This window comes from Cornus florida, unplaced genomic scaffold (genome assembly GCF_030987335.1).
Source record: "Cornus florida cultivar Cherokee Brave unplaced genomic scaffold, ASM3098733v1 CherokeeBrave_3.0.0_Hap2_Chr08, whole genome shotgun sequence".
Taxonomy (NCBI): domain Eukaryota; kingdom Viridiplantae; phylum Streptophyta; class Magnoliopsida; order Cornales; family Cornaceae; genus Cornus; species Cornus florida.
In genome coordinates, this window is record NW_026775578.1 from 31,007,945 (window position 1) to 31,029,139 (window position 21,195).

At 36.7% G+C, this 21,195-nt stretch overlaps 4 protein-coding genes across 7 annotated transcripts; 2 read left to right on the plus strand and 2 right to left on the minus strand.

Annotated features, from left to right (window-relative positions):
• Nucleotides 1–332: 332 nt before the first annotated feature.
• On the plus strand, nucleotides 333–6,722 carry LOC132271094 (glycerol-3-phosphate dehydrogenase SDP6, mitochondrial). The gene is made up of 6 exons (XM_059772358.1): nucleotides 333–835; nucleotides 1,768–2,241; nucleotides 2,705–3,036; nucleotides 3,988–4,148; nucleotides 4,510–4,768; nucleotides 5,996–6,722. Exons 1-6 carry the CDS (start codon nucleotides 454–456, stop codon nucleotides 6,293–6,295), a joined length of 1,908 nt encoding a protein of 635 aa, XP_059628341.1. The 5' UTR covers nucleotides 333–453; the 3' UTR covers nucleotides 6,296–6,722.
• Nucleotides 6,723–7,160: 438 nt separating this feature from the next.
• On the plus strand, nucleotides 7,161–11,120 carry LOC132271095 (uncharacterized). Of its 3 annotated transcripts, none has more exons than XM_059772359.1 (7): nucleotides 7,161–7,749; nucleotides 9,153–9,268; nucleotides 9,342–9,430; nucleotides 9,537–9,611; nucleotides 9,853–9,960; nucleotides 10,382–10,477; nucleotides 10,734–11,120. In XM_059772359.1, the coding sequence occupies exons 1-7, from the start codon at nucleotides 7,331–7,333 to the stop codon at nucleotides 10,998–11,000; spliced, it is 1,170 nt and encodes a 389-aa protein (XP_059628342.1). In that variant the 5' UTR covers nucleotides 7,161–7,330; the 3' UTR covers nucleotides 11,001–11,120. The 3 variants fall into 3 exon arrangements, with proteins under 3 accessions (XP_059628342.1, XP_059628343.1, XP_059628344.1); XM_059772361.1 differs by having other exon boundaries at nucleotides 7,618–7,749; nucleotides 9,140–9,268; XM_059772360.1 differs by lacking the exon at nucleotides 9,537–9,611 and having other exon boundaries at nucleotides 7,163–7,749.
• A 737-nt stretch (nucleotides 11,121–11,857) lies between these two features.
• On the minus strand, nucleotides 11,858–12,826 carry LOC132269986 (uncharacterized mitochondrial protein AtMg00810-like). Its single transcript, XM_059771212.1, has one exon. The coding sequence runs from the start codon at nucleotides 12,824–12,826 to the stop codon at nucleotides 11,858–11,860; it is 969 nt and encodes a 322-aa protein (XP_059627195.1).
• Nucleotides 12,827–16,931: 4,105 nt separating this feature from the next.
• On the minus strand, nucleotides 16,932–20,834 carry LOC132271096 (uncharacterized). 2 transcript variants are annotated; one of them, XM_059772362.1, is made up of 3 exons: nucleotides 20,688–20,834; nucleotides 19,877–19,947; nucleotides 16,932–17,975 (listed from the first exon to the last, which is right to left on the minus strand). In XM_059772362.1, exons 2-3 carry the CDS (start codon nucleotides 19,882–19,884, stop codon nucleotides 17,171–17,173), a joined length of 813 nt encoding a protein of 270 aa, XP_059628345.1. In that variant the 5' UTR covers nucleotides 19,885–19,947; nucleotides 20,688–20,834; the 3' UTR covers nucleotides 16,932–17,170. The 2 variants fall into 2 exon arrangements, with proteins under 2 accessions (XP_059628345.1, XP_059628346.1); XM_059772363.1 differs by lacking the exon at nucleotides 20,688–20,834 and adding an exon at nucleotides 20,466–20,619.
• Nucleotides 20,835–21,195: the final 361 nt, after the last annotated feature.

The following is a 21,195-nucleotide window of genomic DNA, read 5'->3' on the forward strand; positions in this document are numbered from 1 at the left end:
TGTCCTTACATATGATGTAGATCAATAATAATAGATATTTGCTCTTTAATTATCAAATAAATAGTTACCAAATAGATGTGATGCTTTACTTTTAATAAATTCAATAAAAGAAGATTAAATCGGTAATATTATAAAAAATAATTCAGTAACTTTTCAATTGGGACGTTTATGTTAGAAAAACTAAAAATAGAATGGTAAATATTTATTTTGAGAGGAAGTGAATATTAATTAAATGTCCCCATGAAAACTTTTAACGGTGAAGATGAACAACAATTAACTCCTTCGTCACGAAACCCATTAAAATTGTCATGAGTCTCGTGATTGCTGACTTCAAAAAAGAAATGCGAAAACAAGTTATTCCAATTTGCAAATCCGATTCCCAATGCAAATAAGTAACAGAATTCACTTTACATTTTCCAAACACCCTCTCTCTCTTCTTTCTCTCTCATCACCATGGCCACCTTCATCCGCCTTCGCCTTCGCCTTCGCCTCCTTGGCGCCACCGCCTCGGCCGTCGCCGCCCTGTCCGGCGTCAGTTACCTTGGCCTCCGCGACCCGTCAGTCTCGGCCAACGACCGACTTGGGCCACCACTGGACGATGTCCGGAGGAAGATCGCCGACCCATTCGCCACCGTCCCGCCGAGGGAGGTCCAGGAGTCGGCCCTAATCGGCGCTAGCCCGGCCAACCCGCTCGACATTCTCGTTGTTGGAGGAGGCGCCACCGGCTCTGGTGCCGCTCTCGACGCCGCAACGAGAGGGCTCCGTGTGGGCCTCGTCGAACGAGAGGACTTCTCCTCCGGGACATCATCGCGGTCAACGAAGCTAATTCATGGAGGTGTGTGCTTGAATTTATGTATCTTCCACAATTCTAAGTGTGCTGTTTGCTTACACCTCAGCTTTTGCTTGCACATTATGTTATATAGTCCTAATTACTGTATGTATACATGTTGGTGAACTGATGATTAGGGTTTCGATTTCTAGACATAAATTATTGTTTGCTTATTTAACTTATAGCTATCGAATTGTGATTTTATGAATTCAATTTCAGATGTTTTTGTTATATATCAGTTGATTGTATTTGCATTATTATTATCATTATTAGAATTTTAGCTTTTTTGTCCGATTCAATTATGCAATTAGCCGATTATATTTGCAAAACCCATGATTTAGAGATTTCACTAAGTGCTCTGAGAGATTGTTTGGGAAGTGCAGTACAAGGCCATCTCATTTGGTACCATAAAAAAATACTGAATGAGTTTACCATATTCGGATAGTGGAATTGGATTAGATTCTCTTCACTGTGGGAGATGAAGGTGAATTAAGTTAGCCTTCTTTATACTGAAATGACCAGTTGAACACCATTTTCAATTATATTTTTTGGCTTGAACTTGTCAATGTGTGAATTACTTGTTTGAATATTTTATCTTGGTAACTTCTTTGGAATTGTGTATGATGTCGCTCCAAACTTATATATATTGATTAGTTAAGCATTACGCATGAATTAAATTAAAAACATCAGATAATTTTAACTTGTTTCCATAAGCTGTAAATATTGTATTCAATAGTGGCAGTGCAATGGCTATGAAAAGCCCCACCTGAATGTTAAAGTAACTTTATGAATATACAAAACATGTTCTGCATCTGCTATTTGTTGTGTATAGCATTTCTGTTCTTTTGTAGTGACCTTTTATTAGTTTAGCTGTTTTTGTTTAGATTCACTAATTTTACTCTTTTTTCTTTTGTAATCATTTAAATCAACTTTTCTAGGAGTTCGCTACTTGGAGAAAGCAGTTTTCAATTTAGATTATGGACAGCTGAAGCTGGTTTTCCATGCTCTCGAGGAGCGTAAGCAAGTTATTGAGAATGCTCCACACCTGAGCCATGCTTTGCCATGCATGACGCCTTGTTTTAGCTGGTTTGAGGTAATATACTATTGGATGGGCTTGAAATTTTATGATCTGGTCGCAGGAGCACGCTTACTGCACTTGTCCAGATATTATTCTGAACAAGAATCTGTTGAACTCTTCCCGACTCTAGCAAGGAAGGGTAAAGACAGAAACTTGAAGGGAACGGTGGTTTATTATGATGGACAAATGAATGACTCACGAGTTAATGTTGGATTAGCATGCACTGCTGCATTAGCAGGGGCAGCCGTGCTTAACCATGCGGAAGTCATATCCTTTCTTAAGGATGAGGCTAGTGAGAGGATAATTGGTGCACGTATTCGAGACAATCTATCAGGTAGAACATGCAGTATGCTTTGTTACATATTATCAGCTGAAGGCACTTCTTGTTTAAATATTGTTTTTCTCCCCTCTTTCTATGCTTTCAATATTTGTTTCCCTGCTCTTTTACCTCTATATGAGATGCAAAAAGACTGCAACCGTCAATTTTTTTTTCGGCATTATGATTTCATGGACCATTCCATTTCATGCTTTTGCAATTATGAGAAATGTGAACATAATAGGATTTTTTGTGCATTTATTTTATAAAACAATAAAGAAGTAGTCTCTCCTTTCATACTTATTTGGTTCTTATGTGACCAAGTCATTTCTCTCACTTATACACACGCACACATGCAGAAAAGCAATTTTTCTTTATTCCATTTTTCAAATGTTTAATGGGTAGAACCTTTTGTACCTATGAATAACTCATGTGACGAGTTATGCTTTTTATGATCCTCACTGTTTGTCAAAGTATACAGGCAAAGAGTTCGATACATATGCAAGGGTGGTTGTTAACGCAGCTGGGCCATTTTGTGATTCTGTGAGGAAAATGGCAGACAAAGATGCAAAATCGATGATTTGTCCTAGCAGTGGCGTACATATCGTGCTCCCTGATTACTATTCTCCTGAAGGAATGGGCTTAATTGTTCCCAAAACTAAGGATGGACGTGTTGTTTTCATGTTGCCATGGTTGGGTAGAACAGTTGCTGGCACCACAGATTCCAACACCCCCATTACATTTCTACCAGAACCACATGAGGACGAAATTCAATTTATACTGGATGCCATCTCTGACTACCTTAATGTTAAGGTTTGTGGATTCACCGAAAAGATTGGTAGTTTTGTGTGTGCTTACCGCAGCTTTGTTTTCACTGCATATAAAATTCTTTTTCTTAAATTATGTAAGCTTTTATTAGCATTTTGTAGCACTACTTTTGAAATCTTATTTTGATGTTTCATGCTACTTTTGGTGCACAACTGTTGTTTGTGTGTATTATGCTGTTCCATGCTATAGCATTCACTTTTTGATCCCATACCATAATGGAACTTGCTGGCGAATATTGAAGATGTTTTTTCAACTGTTGTGATCAAGTGAAATGCCCATTGGAACACTAATCTATCAATGATGTTGAAATGCCATTGTAAAATGGATCATATAATTCTGCCATGCTTATAAGCTAGCTTTGTTTTTCAGCACTTACCTTTAAAAACTTAAATATTCTTAGTGATGCAAGTCAATAAATCATAGAAGCATTACCAGATATTTGTGCTGAATTCACAGTTTCAAGTCACAGAAGATGCAGAAGAAATATCTTGTTATTTGTTCATTTTGGGTTGCTCCTTCCATATTTTCTCGTCTTATCTCATGTTTAGTTGAAACGATCCACTATTAAATTTATGACTTAGTTTGCTTGATAGATCAGTTTGTGCTCTAGGTGTGAAGTCCAACATAAATATTTGGTCTTTCATGTTGATAGACATTTTCTTACATGGTCATGCTGTAGCAAAAATAGTCGATGATCTATATTTTTCTCTCACATCTTAAGAGGTCACTGCAAAGGAACACGTTTTTCAGCTAACTTGTTCTTTGAGACTCCCCTGTTTCCTCAACATGTCTATCTATGTTGATGCGTTTACTTTTACAAGCATTACGCAGCATTTTAGAAGACTTAATATATTTATCTTTTTCGTTTCTTTTCTTCTTATTTAGTACATTTGTTCAGTTTTCTTTTGTATTCTAAAGTATGACAGGATAATTTAGGTACGGCGCACAGATGTTCTCTCTGCTTGGAGTGGTATTCGCCCATTGGCTACGGATCCTAAAGCAAAGAACACTGAGAGCATTTCCAGAGATCATGTTGTATGTGAAGATTACCCCGGATTAGTCACAATTACAGGTGGAAAGTGGACAACATATAGAAGGTAATTTGATCTCGGGTGATCTGCAGTTTTCTGTTACTCATTTGAACTTGCGTCCTTCACTGGCAACTGAGAACAATAACATGCACGAGTTTATGGTTGATGCTATTGTACAATGCTGTCAGTGTACTTAGTTATGTATTTTTGAGCTATATTTTCTTTAATTGTCCCTTCCATATGACAAATTAATATCAGAGTCGAAAAAAGATTCTGACCCAACACTATTGAGCCACTTTTAATGAGCTTTATTTATAAATAAATAAACAATAAAACTGGGGTATCTTTATCTTTAGCAGTTTAATCTATCCTCATTAAGCTTTTCTTTTCTGTAATTGACTGTGGTGCTTACTACAACCTGTTTCAGTATGGCAGAAGATGCTGTTGATGCAGCTATAAAGTCTGGAAATTTGAGTGCACCCAATAAATGTTTAACCAACAACCTGCGACTTGTTGGTGGCGATGGATGGGATCCTGCATCTTTCACAGTACTAGCCCAACAATATATACGCATGAAGAAAACATATAGTGGCAAAGTTGTCCCTGGAGTAATGGACACTGCTGTGGCAAAGCATTTGTCTCGCGCATATGGTACTATGGCTGAAAGAGTGGCTGCTATAGCTCAGGTTTTTTACTTGCTCACTTATAATTCATTCAGCCTTTTTGTTTTCTACAATATATTTTACTTAGTTCTTGTACTGTAGTTTATGTGCATTCCATATGATATTCTTCTAAAAGTTATATCCTGAGTTGTGCAACAATTTTGACACTTGGCGTTTCTGTACTTCAACTATATTATGTCAAAGATCTGTAACTAAAGGAATAGTACCATCCATAACAATATGCTTAAATTGCACTTTTAGATCTATATGGTGTTATTTCAATCGTTATTTTTGGAAACTTTTTGATATGGGATGCTTACATGCAGGAAAATGAAATGGTGCATTGTTTTTATGCATATGCAATGTTGTTTTTGTTTTTCTATTTGGAATTATTTTTTCAAAACTGATGATATGAAGTTGTACAATCTGTTTTTCTCAGCCTTCAGCACTTAGTTAATAGATGGATTTGCTTAGTGATAGAAATATGGATGCAGCATATTAGATAACCTTGCTCATCGCTCTCCTGGCAATGTGGATATGTGAGGAGCTTTCTGTCCAGACTCCAGAGTATTTCTGAAAATTCAAATCACTAGTCAATAAGTGATAATGGAATGATAGCATCTGGCTATTATACTTCTATTTTGATTTACATTTCAGATAACGGATGATCACTACACACCTTTTTATTTTCCGTTATTGTTGAATTTCTCTGGTCTTTTTTTGATGAAATCATGTCTGGATGAACTCCCCCACCTATTGAACCTCAACAATTGCTCAATTGTTAAAAAAATAAGGTTAATAGTGCTCAAAATAAGCTTAATAGTGCTCAACTATAGCTGGATCCAATCTACTGTTTTATCCAGCGGTTGAACAATCAAGTTGAAACTCGATTGCTTAATAAGTAATCCATAATCACCGAAGGGAAATAGAAATGAGGTCCTGTACCTAAGTTCAAACAAGTTTAAATAACAGGCTAATAGTCTCATTTCAATGTCATAAAAACCCAATGGTTGGCTCATTTCAATGGACTCTTAACTATATCAATTGTATATCCAAAGCCCGAATTGCTTTTGCCTTAATGTGACGTCCAATGAGCAAGTTTGGGATGCCTGGTTAGGTTTTTAACTTGACCATGATATCTGATGATCTTCTAGGTCAAAGTAATATTTATGATGAAATTGTTTCTCTGATGAAAGCATTTTTTGTGGTTTCTGTCAATTTACATTTAAATTCTGTTTTTCTAATTTCCAGAATGAACATTTGGGGAAGCGACTTGCACATGGATACCCCTTTCTTGAAGCTGAGGTTGCATACTGTGCTCGGAACGAGTACTGCGAATCTGCAATAGATTTCATCTCCAGGAGATGTCGGCTTGCTTTCCTTGACACTGATGCAGCAAGCCGGGCATTGCCACGCGTAATCCAGATTCTGGCTGCTGAGCACAAATGGGACAATGCAAGGCAGAAGCAAGAAATAAGCAAGGCTAAAGAATTTTTAGAAACTTTCAAGTCATCAAAAAATGCTCAGTTCCATGATGGAAAACACAATTAGTAGGGTTACAAACATGTTGAATCGGAAATTCAAGGAGCTGGAATTTTTTCTCCTACATTTTCTGCCGCATTTTTTTTGCTTGTTATTTTGCCGGGAAATTTCCTACTGTTCTTTCTCCCGTTGTATACCAGCACTTGTGGTTGCTGCCAACCCATCTTCGGGTCCCTTAAACTTGTTTTAGATAGTCTTTTGGCAAAACAATGTCAACTTATGACAATTGTTGGCTGCAAGTGATTGAGCTCTTTTTTTTGCCAGGTGTTGGCAGTGATTTACTTATTCTGTAGTTCATAAGAATATGTGCATTTGCTGTTGATTTTTCAGGTGACTTGAATTGGTGATCATACTTTGTAATCTATGACACAGGCCCTACATTGAGAGCTTTATGATACATTACATATTTTTATTAAATAATTGTTGTGAGAAAAAACTTATTGTAACTAGAGTTGTAGTGGTCAACAATAAAAAAAAATGTATATTCTTTGCCTCTATGACACATATGAACTTGTTGTGGATCGTTCTAACAGTTTAATTCAATTAAGTGCAATTTCATTAGAAATTTTGGTGATATGTATCATAATTTATTATTATTATTATTATTATTATTATTATTATTTTGCAAGAAAAAATAATGCTACAGTGCAATTGGGTCATCTCTCTCTTGGATGGATTCAAAAACTGGCCCCAGTCCAAGTTTGGGCCTAAGTTACACTAATGCTGTTTTTACTATCAGCGTTCTATTTATGCTTAAAGTATCTATTTATAATATATATATATATATATTTAAAATAAAAGCTTGCGGATTTTATCAGAATAAAGAACAAAAATTTAGACACACTCTCCCTAAAGTCCCACTTAGTTTGACTAAAGTACAGGTGACCACCAGATGTGGTGCAGTCCCTCACACACACACACTCTCAAGAGATTCACATTTTTGCTTTGCCGTTAATTTCAAGTTACGTTATCTGAATAACGAACACACGAACTACCAAAAATAGTTGACAGTAACAAAGAGCTCACTACACACTCTCTCTCTCCATGAAAATCCTATCATCTCTATTCCCAATTTTCTCTAACCCTAATCTACACCCATTTTCATTCAAATTTCACACTTCCAAGCTCCTTGCAACCAGACCTTTAAAGACCCTGAGGGTTTCAATCAACCCTCCACCACCAGATTTTGACTTCAAATCCGAAATTTTCAGCGTCTCTCGAGCTTCAATCGCTCAAACCCATCCCGATTTGCTCGATTTGGCCGATAATGGTAGTTTAGTGCTTATCAGAAAGAGCCAATTCGGTCCTGTGCCGGTATGGCGAACCCAATCTGGTTTTGTGGAGCCGGAGGCAATTTGGTTAATCGGGACGACTCATATCTCCGACGAATCAGCCGATCAAGTCGAACGGCTGGTGCGGGCTGTGAAGCCTGACAGTGTTGTTGTGGAGTTATGCAGAAGCAGGCAAGTTTGTGTTTGCTTAGAGGTTTTAGTTGAATAATATATATATATATTGGCATAGTTGAAATATATTAATTGATTGAAGTTTTTCAAGGTGTTTGATATTTTTGTGGTTGCTTAATTAAAAAAAAGACAGTTGAATCATATTAATTGATTGAAGTTTTTCAAGGTGTTTGGTATTTTTGTGCTTGCTTAATCCACGTGCCTTTTTTTAGTTGAAAGGAAAATTCCCCTTAGACTTGTGGTACAAAGGACTGGACTTATCATTGTCTATATAAAGAAGATAATTTTAATTTTAATTGATATTTTAATTAAAAGTTGTTCATACTCCCCTTTCAATTATTATTATTTATTTTATCAACGTAAATTTTTGTGGTGACAATTATATATTTTTATCAAAAATTTAGAAAAGTCATTATTCCAATTGAAATTTATCTCATTATTGAACAATGTAACAATAGATACTTGTTTTATTGTAGATACGGATTTGAAGTAATCCACCACAACGGAATAATTTTGTCCTTCCTCAAATTACTAAGAAAAGTATGAAATTTATGATAGAAAAGAAGTTACGGTTGTAAAAAAGAGTTGAGAAGTTGGAACATTCGAGTCCATTAGGTAAGAATCCATTAGATGAGATCTACTTGCAAAATTGTCAAAATATAATTGTATTGATGCTGCAAAATTGGTTGGACGCTAAAGAGAAACACTCTTATGTTACTAGTAGCTAGACATGGATAACAATCCTATTGTATGTCTATATATAGAAGAGCTCCCCAAATAGAATAGGAAATAAATCTTCTTACAATTTGTTAGCCAGAAATATACAAATATTCCAAAAACTATTAGAGTACTCTAGAGAAATATGTACAATAATTGTTAGAGTACTGTAGGGAAATATAATATGTACAATAGTTACATAATGAGAGATTCTTTCGTAAATGTTCAAAAATTGACGAATAGATTTTGATGAGATGATATCGTGTCGACCGAGCTATTAAAGATTGAAAACAATATGTTGAATTTTTTTTTACAAGTTGTGTATCAAGTGATCATGAGGTGCATTAACTTGGATATTAATTGTTAATGTGCGGGGTAATTTTGGAATTATCATCAGAGTGAAAATGAAGGGGGGAAAAAGAATCGAACACAAACAGAACCGGAGGGGGAATGGAGGAACACATGTTGCCTCTGAGTTTTTTTGCTATCTGGGCTAAAATCATAAAATTAGATAGACTGAATATTTTAAAGTGCAAGAAAATTTAATGTAAATATTTAAATTTCTGAATTTGTTTTAAAGAGTGGTTCTGCTAAAAAGAATCAGTGAGAGATCTGATGATTGCTATACATGTTGGTTTATCTTCAATCCATAGCTTAACTTCAATTATCACAGAGTTCATTTTCAGAGCTGGGATTATGTATACTTCCAATGACGCCGATTCTAGCCAACAGTTGAGGTCAAATATGTTCTCTTTAAGTGGGACTGGCTTTTTTGGTGCCGTCAATCGTAGCATAAACTTGGGTAAGTATAAGTTCTATGCATGTTTCACTGTGTGCATTTAAAGCACATTAACTATTCTACTTCTGTAATACAGGGGGTCAAACTGCTCTAGCATTACGCCTACTGTTGGCAGTTTTCTCTTCGAAGATATCTTCGGATGTCAACCGTCCTTTTGGGGATGAGGTAACTCACTTGCAAAAAGAATAAAACCTCACCTATATTGATGACATGTAGAACTATACATGTGTTCACCATCTTAAGTCATGAAAACTGTTCCCTTAATATGCAGTTCCGTGCTGCTCGGAAGGCATCTGAAGAAATTGGTGCTCAAATAGTTTTGGGGGATCGTCCAATTGAAATTACTGTATGCGCATTTAGCTTTGTGTAATATAAGGAGCAATGTGATCAATTGAGATTAATACTTTATATTTAGATCATAAACTCCATGTTTTGGTTTTATTGGATTGATATTTGTGGATTTGTGGATTTTGTGATTGAATTTTTGTTTCAACTTTAACTTGGAGGCCGAATAATTTATTCCTATATAATTGTGATACATAACGAGTGAATAGTGTATATAATTTCTGCATAATCTTTTCTTGCAGCTTGAAAGGGCTTGGAATTCTCTAACATGGAATGATAAATTTAGTCTAGTGATCTCTGTTCTACGTGGAATATCATCGTCATCTGATCTGTCCAAGAGCAAATTGAAGGTTCCCTTATCATATTATATTTTCATTTAAGCTATATACGGGAAATTTGTTCATATATTTTTTTGTCATCCATATATTTGAAACTTTCAGCAAAACATTTTAGAAGTGCAGTTGCTATCTGTTGAGACTGGAGAGAGGTTTCCCCATATATGCTAAAACATTTTTTATAGAAAATTTGTCAGACGGTTAGTAAATTTCTGGGGAAACCGAATTTGCATGTGAAAATATCATCCTGCTTAATCTCTCTGGTGTTTAAATCTGATTATTACTTACCAGTCTCTACACGCGCACATGCTGTGGTGCTTGTGTGTTTGTGTTTTGATGACTTCAATAGACAATGTCATGACAATTTCTATATTGCTTATATCTAGATAAAAAAATTATGATGTTCTAAGATCTCACTCTTCTTGTTCTGTTGCAGGAATCAAGTAGTGACGATGGCAACTTCCAGCTCTACAAGCAGCTAAGCTTTTCATATCCATCATTGCTGCAGCCCCTTATAGTCGAGCGTGACACAGTAAGTCCTTCCAGAAAATTCACTAGAAACCTAAATTCTTCTCGATTTCAACTCGACAATTACATTTCATTGATTATATATTTTATATTTTCAAATTAAAATGTTTTTTTTTTTTTGTTGTTGTCATGATGCAATGCAATGTAGCTGCTTATCAATTTATGAAGATAGTTGGATAAGTTATGCTGCTTTTATAGTCTACTTCAGCGTCACCTAAAATTGGCCGATTGTGCTGAGTAACATGCTGCTTTTGTTTCAGTATCTTGCGTGGTCTCTGAAGTGGTGCAAAGCTGTGAATAAGAGTAACACAGTGGTAGGCGTTATCGGAAAGGCACACATGAACGGAGTGATTTATGCACTAGTATCAGATCTGGGAGACTTGCGGTTTCGGGACCTAGCCGGGAAGAAGCCAATGGATGGCTCTGACAGCTGGGTTGATACCCTTCTCAAGAATTTAGTTAGAGACACTATTATTGGCATTTTGTTGTGGTTATTATTTGAACAAGCGAAGAGTATTGTCTTATAGAAATACAGAAATTACATTCCCATCTCATTTTTTTCTGTCTTTATGAAAGGTCAATTGAAAATGTAATGAAATTCAGTGAAATTGGGATTGCATGAAATAAACACTCACTTTTTTTCTCCATATCTTTTGCTTTGTCTTTCTTTAGTCACACTCTAAATTACAAGAAACACTAAGGAAACTCATAGATGATTGTTTTTGGTAGGGGCATAAACTAGTGTTCTGAAGTTGAGTAGCGCGACCTCATCACTTGGTTTGCAGTTGTTGACAAATGTTTCTGCCATGGTTCCATTTTTAATTAGTCCTGCTGAGTCAAGTGGTGCCAAGAAAGTCATAAAAAGAAGTGAAAATGAAATACGCTACCGTTATAGGGTCAGATTAAGACTGTTTTGTCTTCCCTGATCTTCTTCTTTTGTGTGTGTGTGTGTGTGTGTGTGTGTTGGTGTCTGTTTGTGTTCATGGACCTGCAAATGTCTTTTCTTGTGCAGCATGGTGCTTTGTTTCATAGGACTAGAATTATCTTATAAGTTAGTTATCCCTAATCTTGTCACCTTTTGGATCTATCTTGAGGTTTGACGAAGTTAAGAAAGAAGAAAAATGATATTATTCCTAGATTACTAGGAAAAGTAACTTGGTAAAATTGGCGTACTCAATTTGAGAGCCTGACTATCATTATATACAAGCGGAAAATTACAAATATGGAAAAGAGAATAAAATAAAATCAAAATAAAGAGAATAAAATAAAATAAAATAAAATCAGAATAAAAATAAAATCCCTAAAAATTAGCCTATATTGAAGACCCAATAAATTTGCCATAATCGTTGAGTCAACTTATAGATAAGATTTCCAACACTTCCCCTCAAGCTAGAGCAAATATGTTGATTAAGCCCAGCTTGACGATGGAAGACTGGAGAAGAGAAGGCCTAACAGACTTTGTGAACACATCTGCAGTCAGTTCTGAAGAAGGAACAAAAATAGGATTAATGATACCCGATCGAACCTTCTCTCGAATAAAGTGAATGTCTACCTTAACATGTTTCGACCTTTCATGTAAAACAGAATCAGAAGCAAGCATAATGGCTGATTTATTGTCACAAAACAGCCTTGAAGAACCTTTCTGTACAAGACCCAACTCTCTTAAAATTGATTGAAGCCAAAGGAGCTCACAAGTACCTTGAGCCATAGCTCGGTATTCAGCTTCAGCAGAGGATCTAGAAACAACAGCCTGCTTCTTACTCTTCCATGGTATGAGATGATTACCATAGAAAGTATAGAAGCCAGAGGTAAAATGTCTATCTGTCTTACATCCAGCATAGTCTGCATCAGTAAAGCATGAGAGTCCAGACTGATTTCCTGAGGCATAGAACAGACCAAGACCAGGGCACGACTTAAGGTACCTCAAAATATGATAGACTGCATCCATATGAGCTGAGCGAGGGGCATGCATGAATTGACTAATCACACTGACAGCAAATGTCAAATCGGGCCTTGTGTTAGTCAAGTAGATAAGACGACCTACTAAACGTTGATACACGGATGGATCTGGAAGTAATTCCCCTGACTCAACAGAGAGTTTTAGATTGGGGTCCATAGGAGTGGAAGCGGGTCGACACCCAAGCATGCCAGTATCTTGAAGAAGATCTAAAACATATTTTCTTTGAGATAAAGAAATTCCACGACGGGATCTAGCAACCTCAATTCCAAGAAAATATCGAAGAGGACCTAAGTCCTTCACATCAAAGGACTTTTGAAGATGAAGTTTCGCCTGAGCAATCCCTGAAGCATCATCACCTGTGATAATGATATCATCCACATATACCAATAACATAATGCAATGACCATCAGAGCGACGTCGAATAAAACAAGTATGGTCTGAGTGGCAGCGCACAAAGCCCATGGATAAAACAACATTGCTGAAACGACTAAACCAAGCTCTAGGAGATTGCTTCAGACCATAAAGAGACTTCCGTAGCCTACAGACTTTCCCAGCATACTCCCCCTCAGCCCGAAATCAAGGGGGTGGATCCATATATATAGTCTCAAGTAAGTCTCCATTAAGAAATGCATTCTTGACATCTAACTGATGCAGAGGCCAAGAATGGGCAGCAGACAAGGAGACAAGCAGTCGCACAGACGTCAACTTAGCCATAGGAGCAAAGGTAGCACTAAAGTCTTTGCCCGGAATCTGAGTAAAGCCTTTTGCCACCAACCGAGCCTTATACCGATCAATAGAACCATCGGCTAAGTACTTCACATTAAAGACCCACTTGCAGCCAACCGTTTTCTCCCCAGAAGGTAAAGCAACAAGTTCCCATGTATTATTATGGTGTAAAGCATCCATTTCTGTTGTCATGGCAGACACCCAATTGGGATCCTGGAGGGCTTCTGACACAGATCTAGGAATAGAAACGGTCCCAATCTTGCCCAGGAAGGATTTATTTGCACCTGAAAGACCATCATAGGAGACATACTGGGAAATAGGGTGGTTAGTGCTGTTAGAAAAACCATACCAATTAGGAGGATGACGATCGCGGGTAGGATAACAGGAGGTACGCTCAGGAATTGTATGAACAATAGGAGAAGGAGAGTTACCTGGACCTGGTTCTGAAGATGATTCTGGCAGGGGAGGTTGAGTGCGATGGCGACGAGAGTAGACCTGCAAAGGTGGAGGGGAACCCTGCATGGATAGAGAAGGAGATTCCAGGACAGTGTGATTTTCAAAGAGAGGAACAGAACGGGCAGTAGGAGAAATCTCCTTCTCCAGATCACAAGGGAGAGAATCCTGTACCACAGAATTAGTAATATAAAAAGGAACAGTTTCATGAAATGTCACATCAAGAGATGATACATATGTTTGGTCACAGGATCATAACAACGATAGCCCTTTGACATTGCAGAATACCCCAAGAAAATACACCTAATAGATTTATCATCAAGTTTATGACGAGAAGGACTACAGTTATGAACAAAACAAGTACAACCAAAAACACGAGGCAGAAGGTGAAACAATGTATAATTAGGCTGGAGAATCTGAAGTGGTGCCTTACCACCCAAAACTCGACTGGGAGTACGATTAATCAGAAAAGCAGCTGTAAGAATAGCCATGTGCCAATAGAATTTAGGCACATGCATACCACTCAGAAGACATCGGACCACAGACATAAGATGACGGTTTTTGCATTCAGCCACGCCATTTTGCTCAGGAGTATAGGGGCAAGTGAGTTGATGTAAAATCCCCTTTTTATTAAGTTCAGACTGGAACTCATTCGAAACATATTCTCGTCCATTATCAGAACGAATATTACGGACAACAATGTTATACTGGATTTTGATCATTTGAAGAAACTTGGTAAATAAAAGAAACACATCAGATTTCTTTTTCAATAAATAAACCCCAAGTACAACGAGAATAATCATCAATAAATGTCACATAATATCGATGTCCAGAGAAAGCAGTAACTGGGGAAGGGCCCCAGACATTAGAATGAATAAGATCAAACATACTAGGAGCACGACTCATATAAGAAATATAGCTAGTTCTAGTATGTTTAGAAAGCTCACAAACTTCACATTGAAACTTATGGTCCTTACATGCTTTATTTAACGAAGGAAACAATAGACATAGATATTGAAAGTTTACATGCCCCAAACGTGCATGCCACAGACTAAAAGTGCGAAAAGAAACATCATAAACACTAGAAGTAGGTAGGACAGAAGCTTGAAGACTCGTTCCTGGTGGTTCCCCAAAGTAGTAAAGCCCATCACGCTCATAACCCCTGCCAAAAATCCTCTTCGAACAAAGGTCCTGCAACAAACAGTGATCTGGTAAGAATATAACTGTACATTGGAGGTTTTTTGCAAGCCGGCTAACAGATAAAAGGTTAAAGGCAAATTTAGGTACATGAAGGACAAATGAAAGAGTAATATAAGGAGACAGACAAACATCACCCTTACTGTGAATGTAAGATGTAGAGCCATCCGCAAGATACACAGATTGGGTAACATGTATGACATTAGAAGAAAAAACTGATAACTCACCAGTCATGTGATCATTGGCCCCAGAATCCAGAACCTAAGTGGGCTGCTTGGCCTTAACATGAAATGCAGTAGGAGTACCTGTAGCAATAGTTGCAGTGGGAGCAGTTGAAGGAGCACTAACTCTAGAAGCAAGGGAGCCAAGCTGGTCTTAGATATGCCCAATCTGAGACTGAAGCTGGCTCAGTCCAGGAAATACAGTAGATCCACCAGTAGTAACAGGAGTTTCTGTAACAGCCGCAGTACGAGAAGAACCAGTTCCAGATAAACGGTTCCTAGAAAATTTTTGCTTCAGTTCAGGATGAAGTTTGAATCAACGAGCCTTAACATGTCCAACCCCTCCACAATGGTGACAAATAATCTGACCTCCAGAAGCTCGTGATCCAAAGTTGGCTGCAAAAGCCATACTATCCCCAGCGGGCTCAGACACTGGTACAGGAACAATTGAGGGCTGAATTAAACGGTGCCTGCGTGCTTCACCATCAACAGTATCAAAGGCTTCCAACAGGGATGGCATTGGTGATGCATTCAAGATCTGAGACTTTAGTGGTTCAAATTCTGTGCGTAATCCCATAAAAAACTGATAGGTATCCTGACGATCAAGACGTTTGACAAGAAGAAAGGCTGCCTCAGAAGGAAATTCACTGATAGGCTCATATTGAGCTAGTTTCTCCCAACGAGATCTCAAATACCCAAAATAATCAGTTACAGACAAATTCAGGCCTTCCTAAGAGGCCTTAGCAATATCTTGATATAATTCAAAAATACAAGCATCATCCCTAGAATGAGCATACATTTGATTCAAAGCAGTCCACAAGTCATTAACAGAGTCATAAAACATGAATATATTATAAATGCGTTTCTCCATAGAATTAAACATCCATCCTAAAATGGTGCAATTGTCCATATACCACTGAGCATATTTAGGATCTTTAATATCTGGCCTATTTTCAGTACCCAAAGTCCACCCTGATTTGCCTTTTCCACCAACATAGAGGCGGAGGGAACGAACCCAGGATGCAAAATTACGGCCATTCAACAGCATACTAGTAACTCGTTGAGCCGGTGTGTGTTGCGCCGAAAAAAGAGTTTCTTTATTATTACTTGATTCAGGCATAATATTAAATAGATCAATTCAACAGATTACCAATAATTTCAAATAAAGGAGGAATAAACCTGATTTTGATCAAACCAAGAAGCCGGAGACACGGCGGTCTGATCCGAAAATGCTGCCGAATATCCCGGCAGCCCCAAAAAATTACAAACACGTCTTCTGACCCTTAGTGCATGAAAAAGACTAAGGGAATACCCTTATAGGGGTCGAACCTAGAGGAGATTGACTCCCCCTAGGACTGTCGCAACAGCGACCTGAAAAAGAGAGAAGGTCTGTGAAAAAAAAAATAATAGGGAAGGGGCTGTAACGAGATAGAGAGAGATATTAAAAGAGGCGGTGAAAGAGAGAGAGATGGGGGAGGCGTAGGTTTGAGGCTCTGATACCAAAAAGTAACTTGGTAAAATTAGCGTACTCAATTTGAGAGCCTGACTATCATTATATACAAGCGGAAAATTACAAATATGGAAAAGAAAAGAAAATAAAATCAAAATAAAGAGAATAAAATAAAATCAAATCAAATCAGAATAAAAATAAAATCCCTAAAAATTAGCCTATATTGAAGACCCAATAAATCTGCCATAATCGTTGAGTCAACTTATAGATAAGATTTCCAACACTAGGAATAGGTAAATTTCCATAGAGAAATTAAACACCAAATATGCCACCATCAAAATAGAAAATTATCGAACCATGCAAACCGACTTGCGTGTCTTTCATAGAGATGAACCATGCTGCTATAGAAGAAGAAAAGCACAAAATAGAACTTTGAAAAACATGCCAGAACTTGAAAACATGAATCTGCAGGCAATTTTCTCTTATAAAAACAGTAAATACAATAGTATACAGGCAATTTTCACGGTGAACAGTAATAAAATAAATATTTTTAGTATCATGATATCTTGGTGTTCTGTGATATTCAAGCATAATTATACAACAACGTCATTTACAAGCTAAAACTTCTCCAGCATCCAATGTCCTGTCAAGTTGAAGCCCTTATGCATCAGTTTTTCACATGCAACCATCCTAATTGCCAGTCCCTTCCAACCACTCCTCCAGTTTTCTCTCCCGATCAGTCCTGACTTCATCATAGTTTTCTGAAGATGAGTGTAATTTGTAACTTAACAAGCTTCCATCAAGTGGTAATTCTTCTCCTTGTAGCTCATCTGCAGTCGGACTTGACAGGGGCAATTCATCAGCTTCTGTTTCAAGCATAGTCAAAGTGGTGCTGGCAGCTGCAACTGTTGGTGGTCGGCTAGGATAGGACATAAGCTTCTCACTATTGGCTTGTTTTATTTCTTTAAATTCAAATTGAGGCCACTTGAAATTGATGGCTCTTTGTTTTGCTGAGCTTAAAACCGTAGACAAATAACTACCGTTTCTTTCACCGTCATGCTGCATATAAACTGCATCACGACCCCAATTAGCTGAACCCCACGAGTTGGTTTTCCCCATTTGAAAACCTGAACTTGGGTTACGGATTAACCCTCTTTTTGGCTGTCTGGTTGACATGATACTAAGAGATCGTTTAATGTCTCTAATCATCTCATCAGCAATGGGATTACATTCTTTCATTGAACTCACCATAGTGATAGAATCCTCCAGATCTTCTGTATGCAGAGCCATCGCCTGTGACTTCCCCACAGTATTATTCTTGAGATTTATGAGGTTGGGCACTGCATTGACATTGTGCTGCTGAACATAGAAGAGACCCACCGAGGGTTCATTTGCCACGTACTTCATAATCTCCGCCAAACATTCAGTTAACTCCACAAAGCCGTCGACTGCGGAGAATTCATGCAGCGTGTCGAAGGCGAATGGCACTTCATTACTGGTTGCATGAAAAATTATGAAGGTTATTCATATCATTACTGTTTACTGCCCAAAAAGCTTACTCTAGCCCAAAAACATAAAATAAAAAGTAAGCATCTTAAGATCACACGGAACAGTAATTCTCACATCACATACTCCTGAGAATTCACAACCCTTTCACGCATTCAAATAAGTCTGGCCAAGTTTGATCACTCACAAGGAGGGTATATGACCTTATATGAAGCAACTGGCAAACATAAAATCTCTGCAGCTGAACTTTATTTTAACTAGGGCTGGCAAGTGGCAACTAGTCATACTCTCTCAATTAACAACATTAGTTAGGAAGAAATTGAAGCCAAGAACAAGCGACAGGTCCAGTTCTGAGGTTGTGTTTTTGTGGGCCATGTTCCCCATTTGAACGCTTTCTAATGATAAGAATAGATAAGCTGGAAACAATGAGATGGTTGTGGTATCTGTATAACCTAAGTGGTGTTGAAGTGGTATAAGTATAACCTAGTGCATTAATCAAGTAGCCCTCCTTTTTTTATCTCCATCTCCCTCCTTTCTTGGCATGCAATATCATGATAAATTCCCGTTCCTTATTCTAATTTTCCTATTACTTAGTTATATAATATATAGTGGATATCTCACCCTTTTTATTTTTTATTTTTGACAATTCATTTGATTTTTATACCAAAGTAAGTCTAGAAATTTCATAAAGGGCTACCCAAGAAAATTAAATGGATGAAAAATCATGAATAGGGAAGATAGTATGGTTCAGACCGCTTTCACCAAAAATTGCCTCATCATATGTGAGCATTGACAAGATGAGTAATTTGTTTACCAATGCGATGATGCTAGTGTTATGTGCAGGATTACAACGACAAGTATAGAAACGTGGTCAGAGAAATCAGAAGGCCAGCTAACTATCAATTATCTAGTTACAAACCGCCTCCAGGATTAGATGTAATCATGACCTGCTCCAAACTCAAAATAGCTTGCATATCCACAGCTCATGAAAATAGTTATTCCAATGGCCACTGTAACAGTCATCAATAGTATTTAACATAAGCCTATCATAAAACCTCTTTGAATTTCTAAGAATAATATATTTAAGAAAGTAGAAAAGGAGTTACTTATAACTAAAATAAAATAAAGTAGAAAATGAGTCTTTTACTTCTTCAACTGTTATTCCTGCGCTATTGTTAATATGGTCCAAGCCTTCACAGTAACCAGTAAATGATGTAATTTTATCTAGGTAATCTCATGGAGAACGTGTAGTTCCCTGTTAATCAAATTTCCTCTTCAAACAATCCAAATATCAGAGCGGATGGTGTAGTCCTGACTCTCTGGACCCTATAATCTCTCTTTCTCATGTTCCTTGGAAACTATAAAAATGAAGTTATTTAGCTTTTTGTAAGCCAATACATATGCAGATTCTGCACAGAATTAGAACTATCAAAGTGAAGGTTTAGTTCACATGCTGCATTCTGGATTAAAGCTCCATCGATTACCACATCAACAATTGGCAATTATTTGAATCCTATATAAGTATATAAGCATTTCACTAGGTCATGTTCTTTTAGTCACGAAGCGAACCCCTTGACCTTCCTGGGACTAACTGCTTCTAAGCAAATGAACAAAATCTCATTGTGCGATTTGAATGGAATAGATTTTTCAAATTCAAATTAGTAACACAAAATTGGGGCCAGAAAAAGAGATAAATGAATCTGGAAAAGTATTCTATTAGGTAGGGTAATTAACTAATTATGTTAAATTCATTCATTCATCACAACAAGTCTTGCCTAGTATTATCCAACATCACTGCCACGATGAAAATACAGGTTCATCAACTAATGTCAATTATACTCGTTTTAAAAAGCAATTATTATAGGCATATAGAGTTTAATGCAATCTTACTTGAACATAGATTCTGCGTCCAGCAATGAGGATTTTTGTATATACCAATATGAACTCGGTTACCACATCTCCTGCAGATATAATTTAGAAGGCAAGGTGGTTAGTTGGTCTAAAAGCTCATTTTGGTGCAATGAAAATTGTTTCCTTGAAGAAAATGCATTATATATAGTGGCCTTAAACAATATACTCTTTAAACTATACATATAAAAGTATGATTAGGATATCAGGAAAAATCATATTTACTATACAGCAAACATAAAAGTTCAAGAATCCTTTTCAATTAGCTTTGAAAACGTATATGCTCTGACATATATTTCTCAGGAAAATCTTATTAAATACTCCCTTACACTTAATTTTAACATTTTATCAGGAAAATTTATTTTGAACTCAATTAATATTTCTCCATGAAGCTTTAGAAAAAAGAAAAGAAAAAAGTATTTTTTTTTAATGATTTTATCCAGAGCTATATCAAGAATAGAAACAAAAAATAAATCTGTTTACAATGAAGAAAGATTTTCCGAGAAAATGTTTTCCGGCCAAACAAATAAACATTATTTAACTAAGAAGCCAAAGCAAAAATCATAATTACCATAAAAAGAGCAACGAACACGCATTTAAACTAATACCCACTAGAAATACAAAAGCAAACAATTTCCAAATTTGACTTTTAAGCTCATTATTTCAATCTTTCACGTCATCAAGCAAGCAAAGAGAAGAACATTGATCCACTTATACTCACAGATACAGATATATATATATATATATGTATGTATATAATGAAATGAAAAGGGAGGGGCGATCAATTACTTACAGAAAACCCTAGAAAAGAAGGCGTATTTGCAGACCCATCTTCAGATTTTCTGTGGAGTGATAGCATTCGAATAGCTGAGACGAGCCTTCTCAACCTCTTCTCTCTTCACTTGTCAGTCTCTAAAACCAGTCGGTCTTTAATCTTCTTTTTATTTTATTTTATTTATTTATTTATTTTTTATTACTTAAGTTACTAAACAGGCTCAACTAACGACGGTTACAGACAATTATTGGGGGATGAATTACTGCATCCGAGGACTTTATTGTTTGTTTTACCTCCAAACCCTGTCTCCACATTTGTTTTTAATTTAGTGGCTGAAATTACTGTTTTGCCTTTCACTTTGTATCAATTTAAAAAATAAACTCTACGGACTTCACTGAGGAGATAATGGGTAAATTTGATATTTTAATTATTAAAATTAAAAGTGAAGTGCAAGTCCGAAAATAAACTTCCTCTTGAAAAGAAGCAAATTTTGATAAAATTAAATAATATTTTATGAGACGGATAA

What these genes read in the sequence shown, in the direction of transcription:
- LOC132271095 (XM_059772359.1), top strand. Translation starts at nt 7,331, where the DNA reads ATGAAAATCCTATCATCTCTATTCCCAATTTTCTCTAACCCTAATCTA. An exon ending in CAATCGTAGCATAAACTTGG is followed by an intron (nt 9,269 to 9,341) that starts GTAAGTATAAGT and finishes TCTGTAATACAG; the next exon opens with GGGGTCAAACTGCTCTAGCA. An exon ending in TTATAGTCGAGCGTGACACA is followed by an intron (nt 10,478 to 10,733) that starts GTAAGTCCTTCC and finishes CTTTTGTTTCAG; the next exon opens with TATCTTGCGTGGTCTCTGAA.
- LOC132271094 (XM_059772358.1), top strand. Translation starts at nt 454, where the DNA reads ATGGCCACCTTCATCCGCCTTCGCCTTCGCCTTCGCCTCCTTGGCGCC. An exon ending in TATTCGAGACAATCTATCAG is followed by an intron (nt 2,242 to 2,704) that starts GTAGAACATGCA and finishes CAAAGTATACAG; the next exon opens with GCAAAGAGTTCGATACATAT. An exon ending in CTGACTACCTTAATGTTAAG is followed by an intron (nt 3,037 to 3,987) that starts GTTTGTGGATTC and finishes AGGATAATTTAG; the next exon opens with GTACGGCGCACAGATGTTCT.
- LOC132269986 (XM_059771212.1), bottom strand. Translation starts at nt 12,826, where the DNA reads ATGTTATTGGTATATGTGGATGATATCATTATCACAGGTGATGATGCT.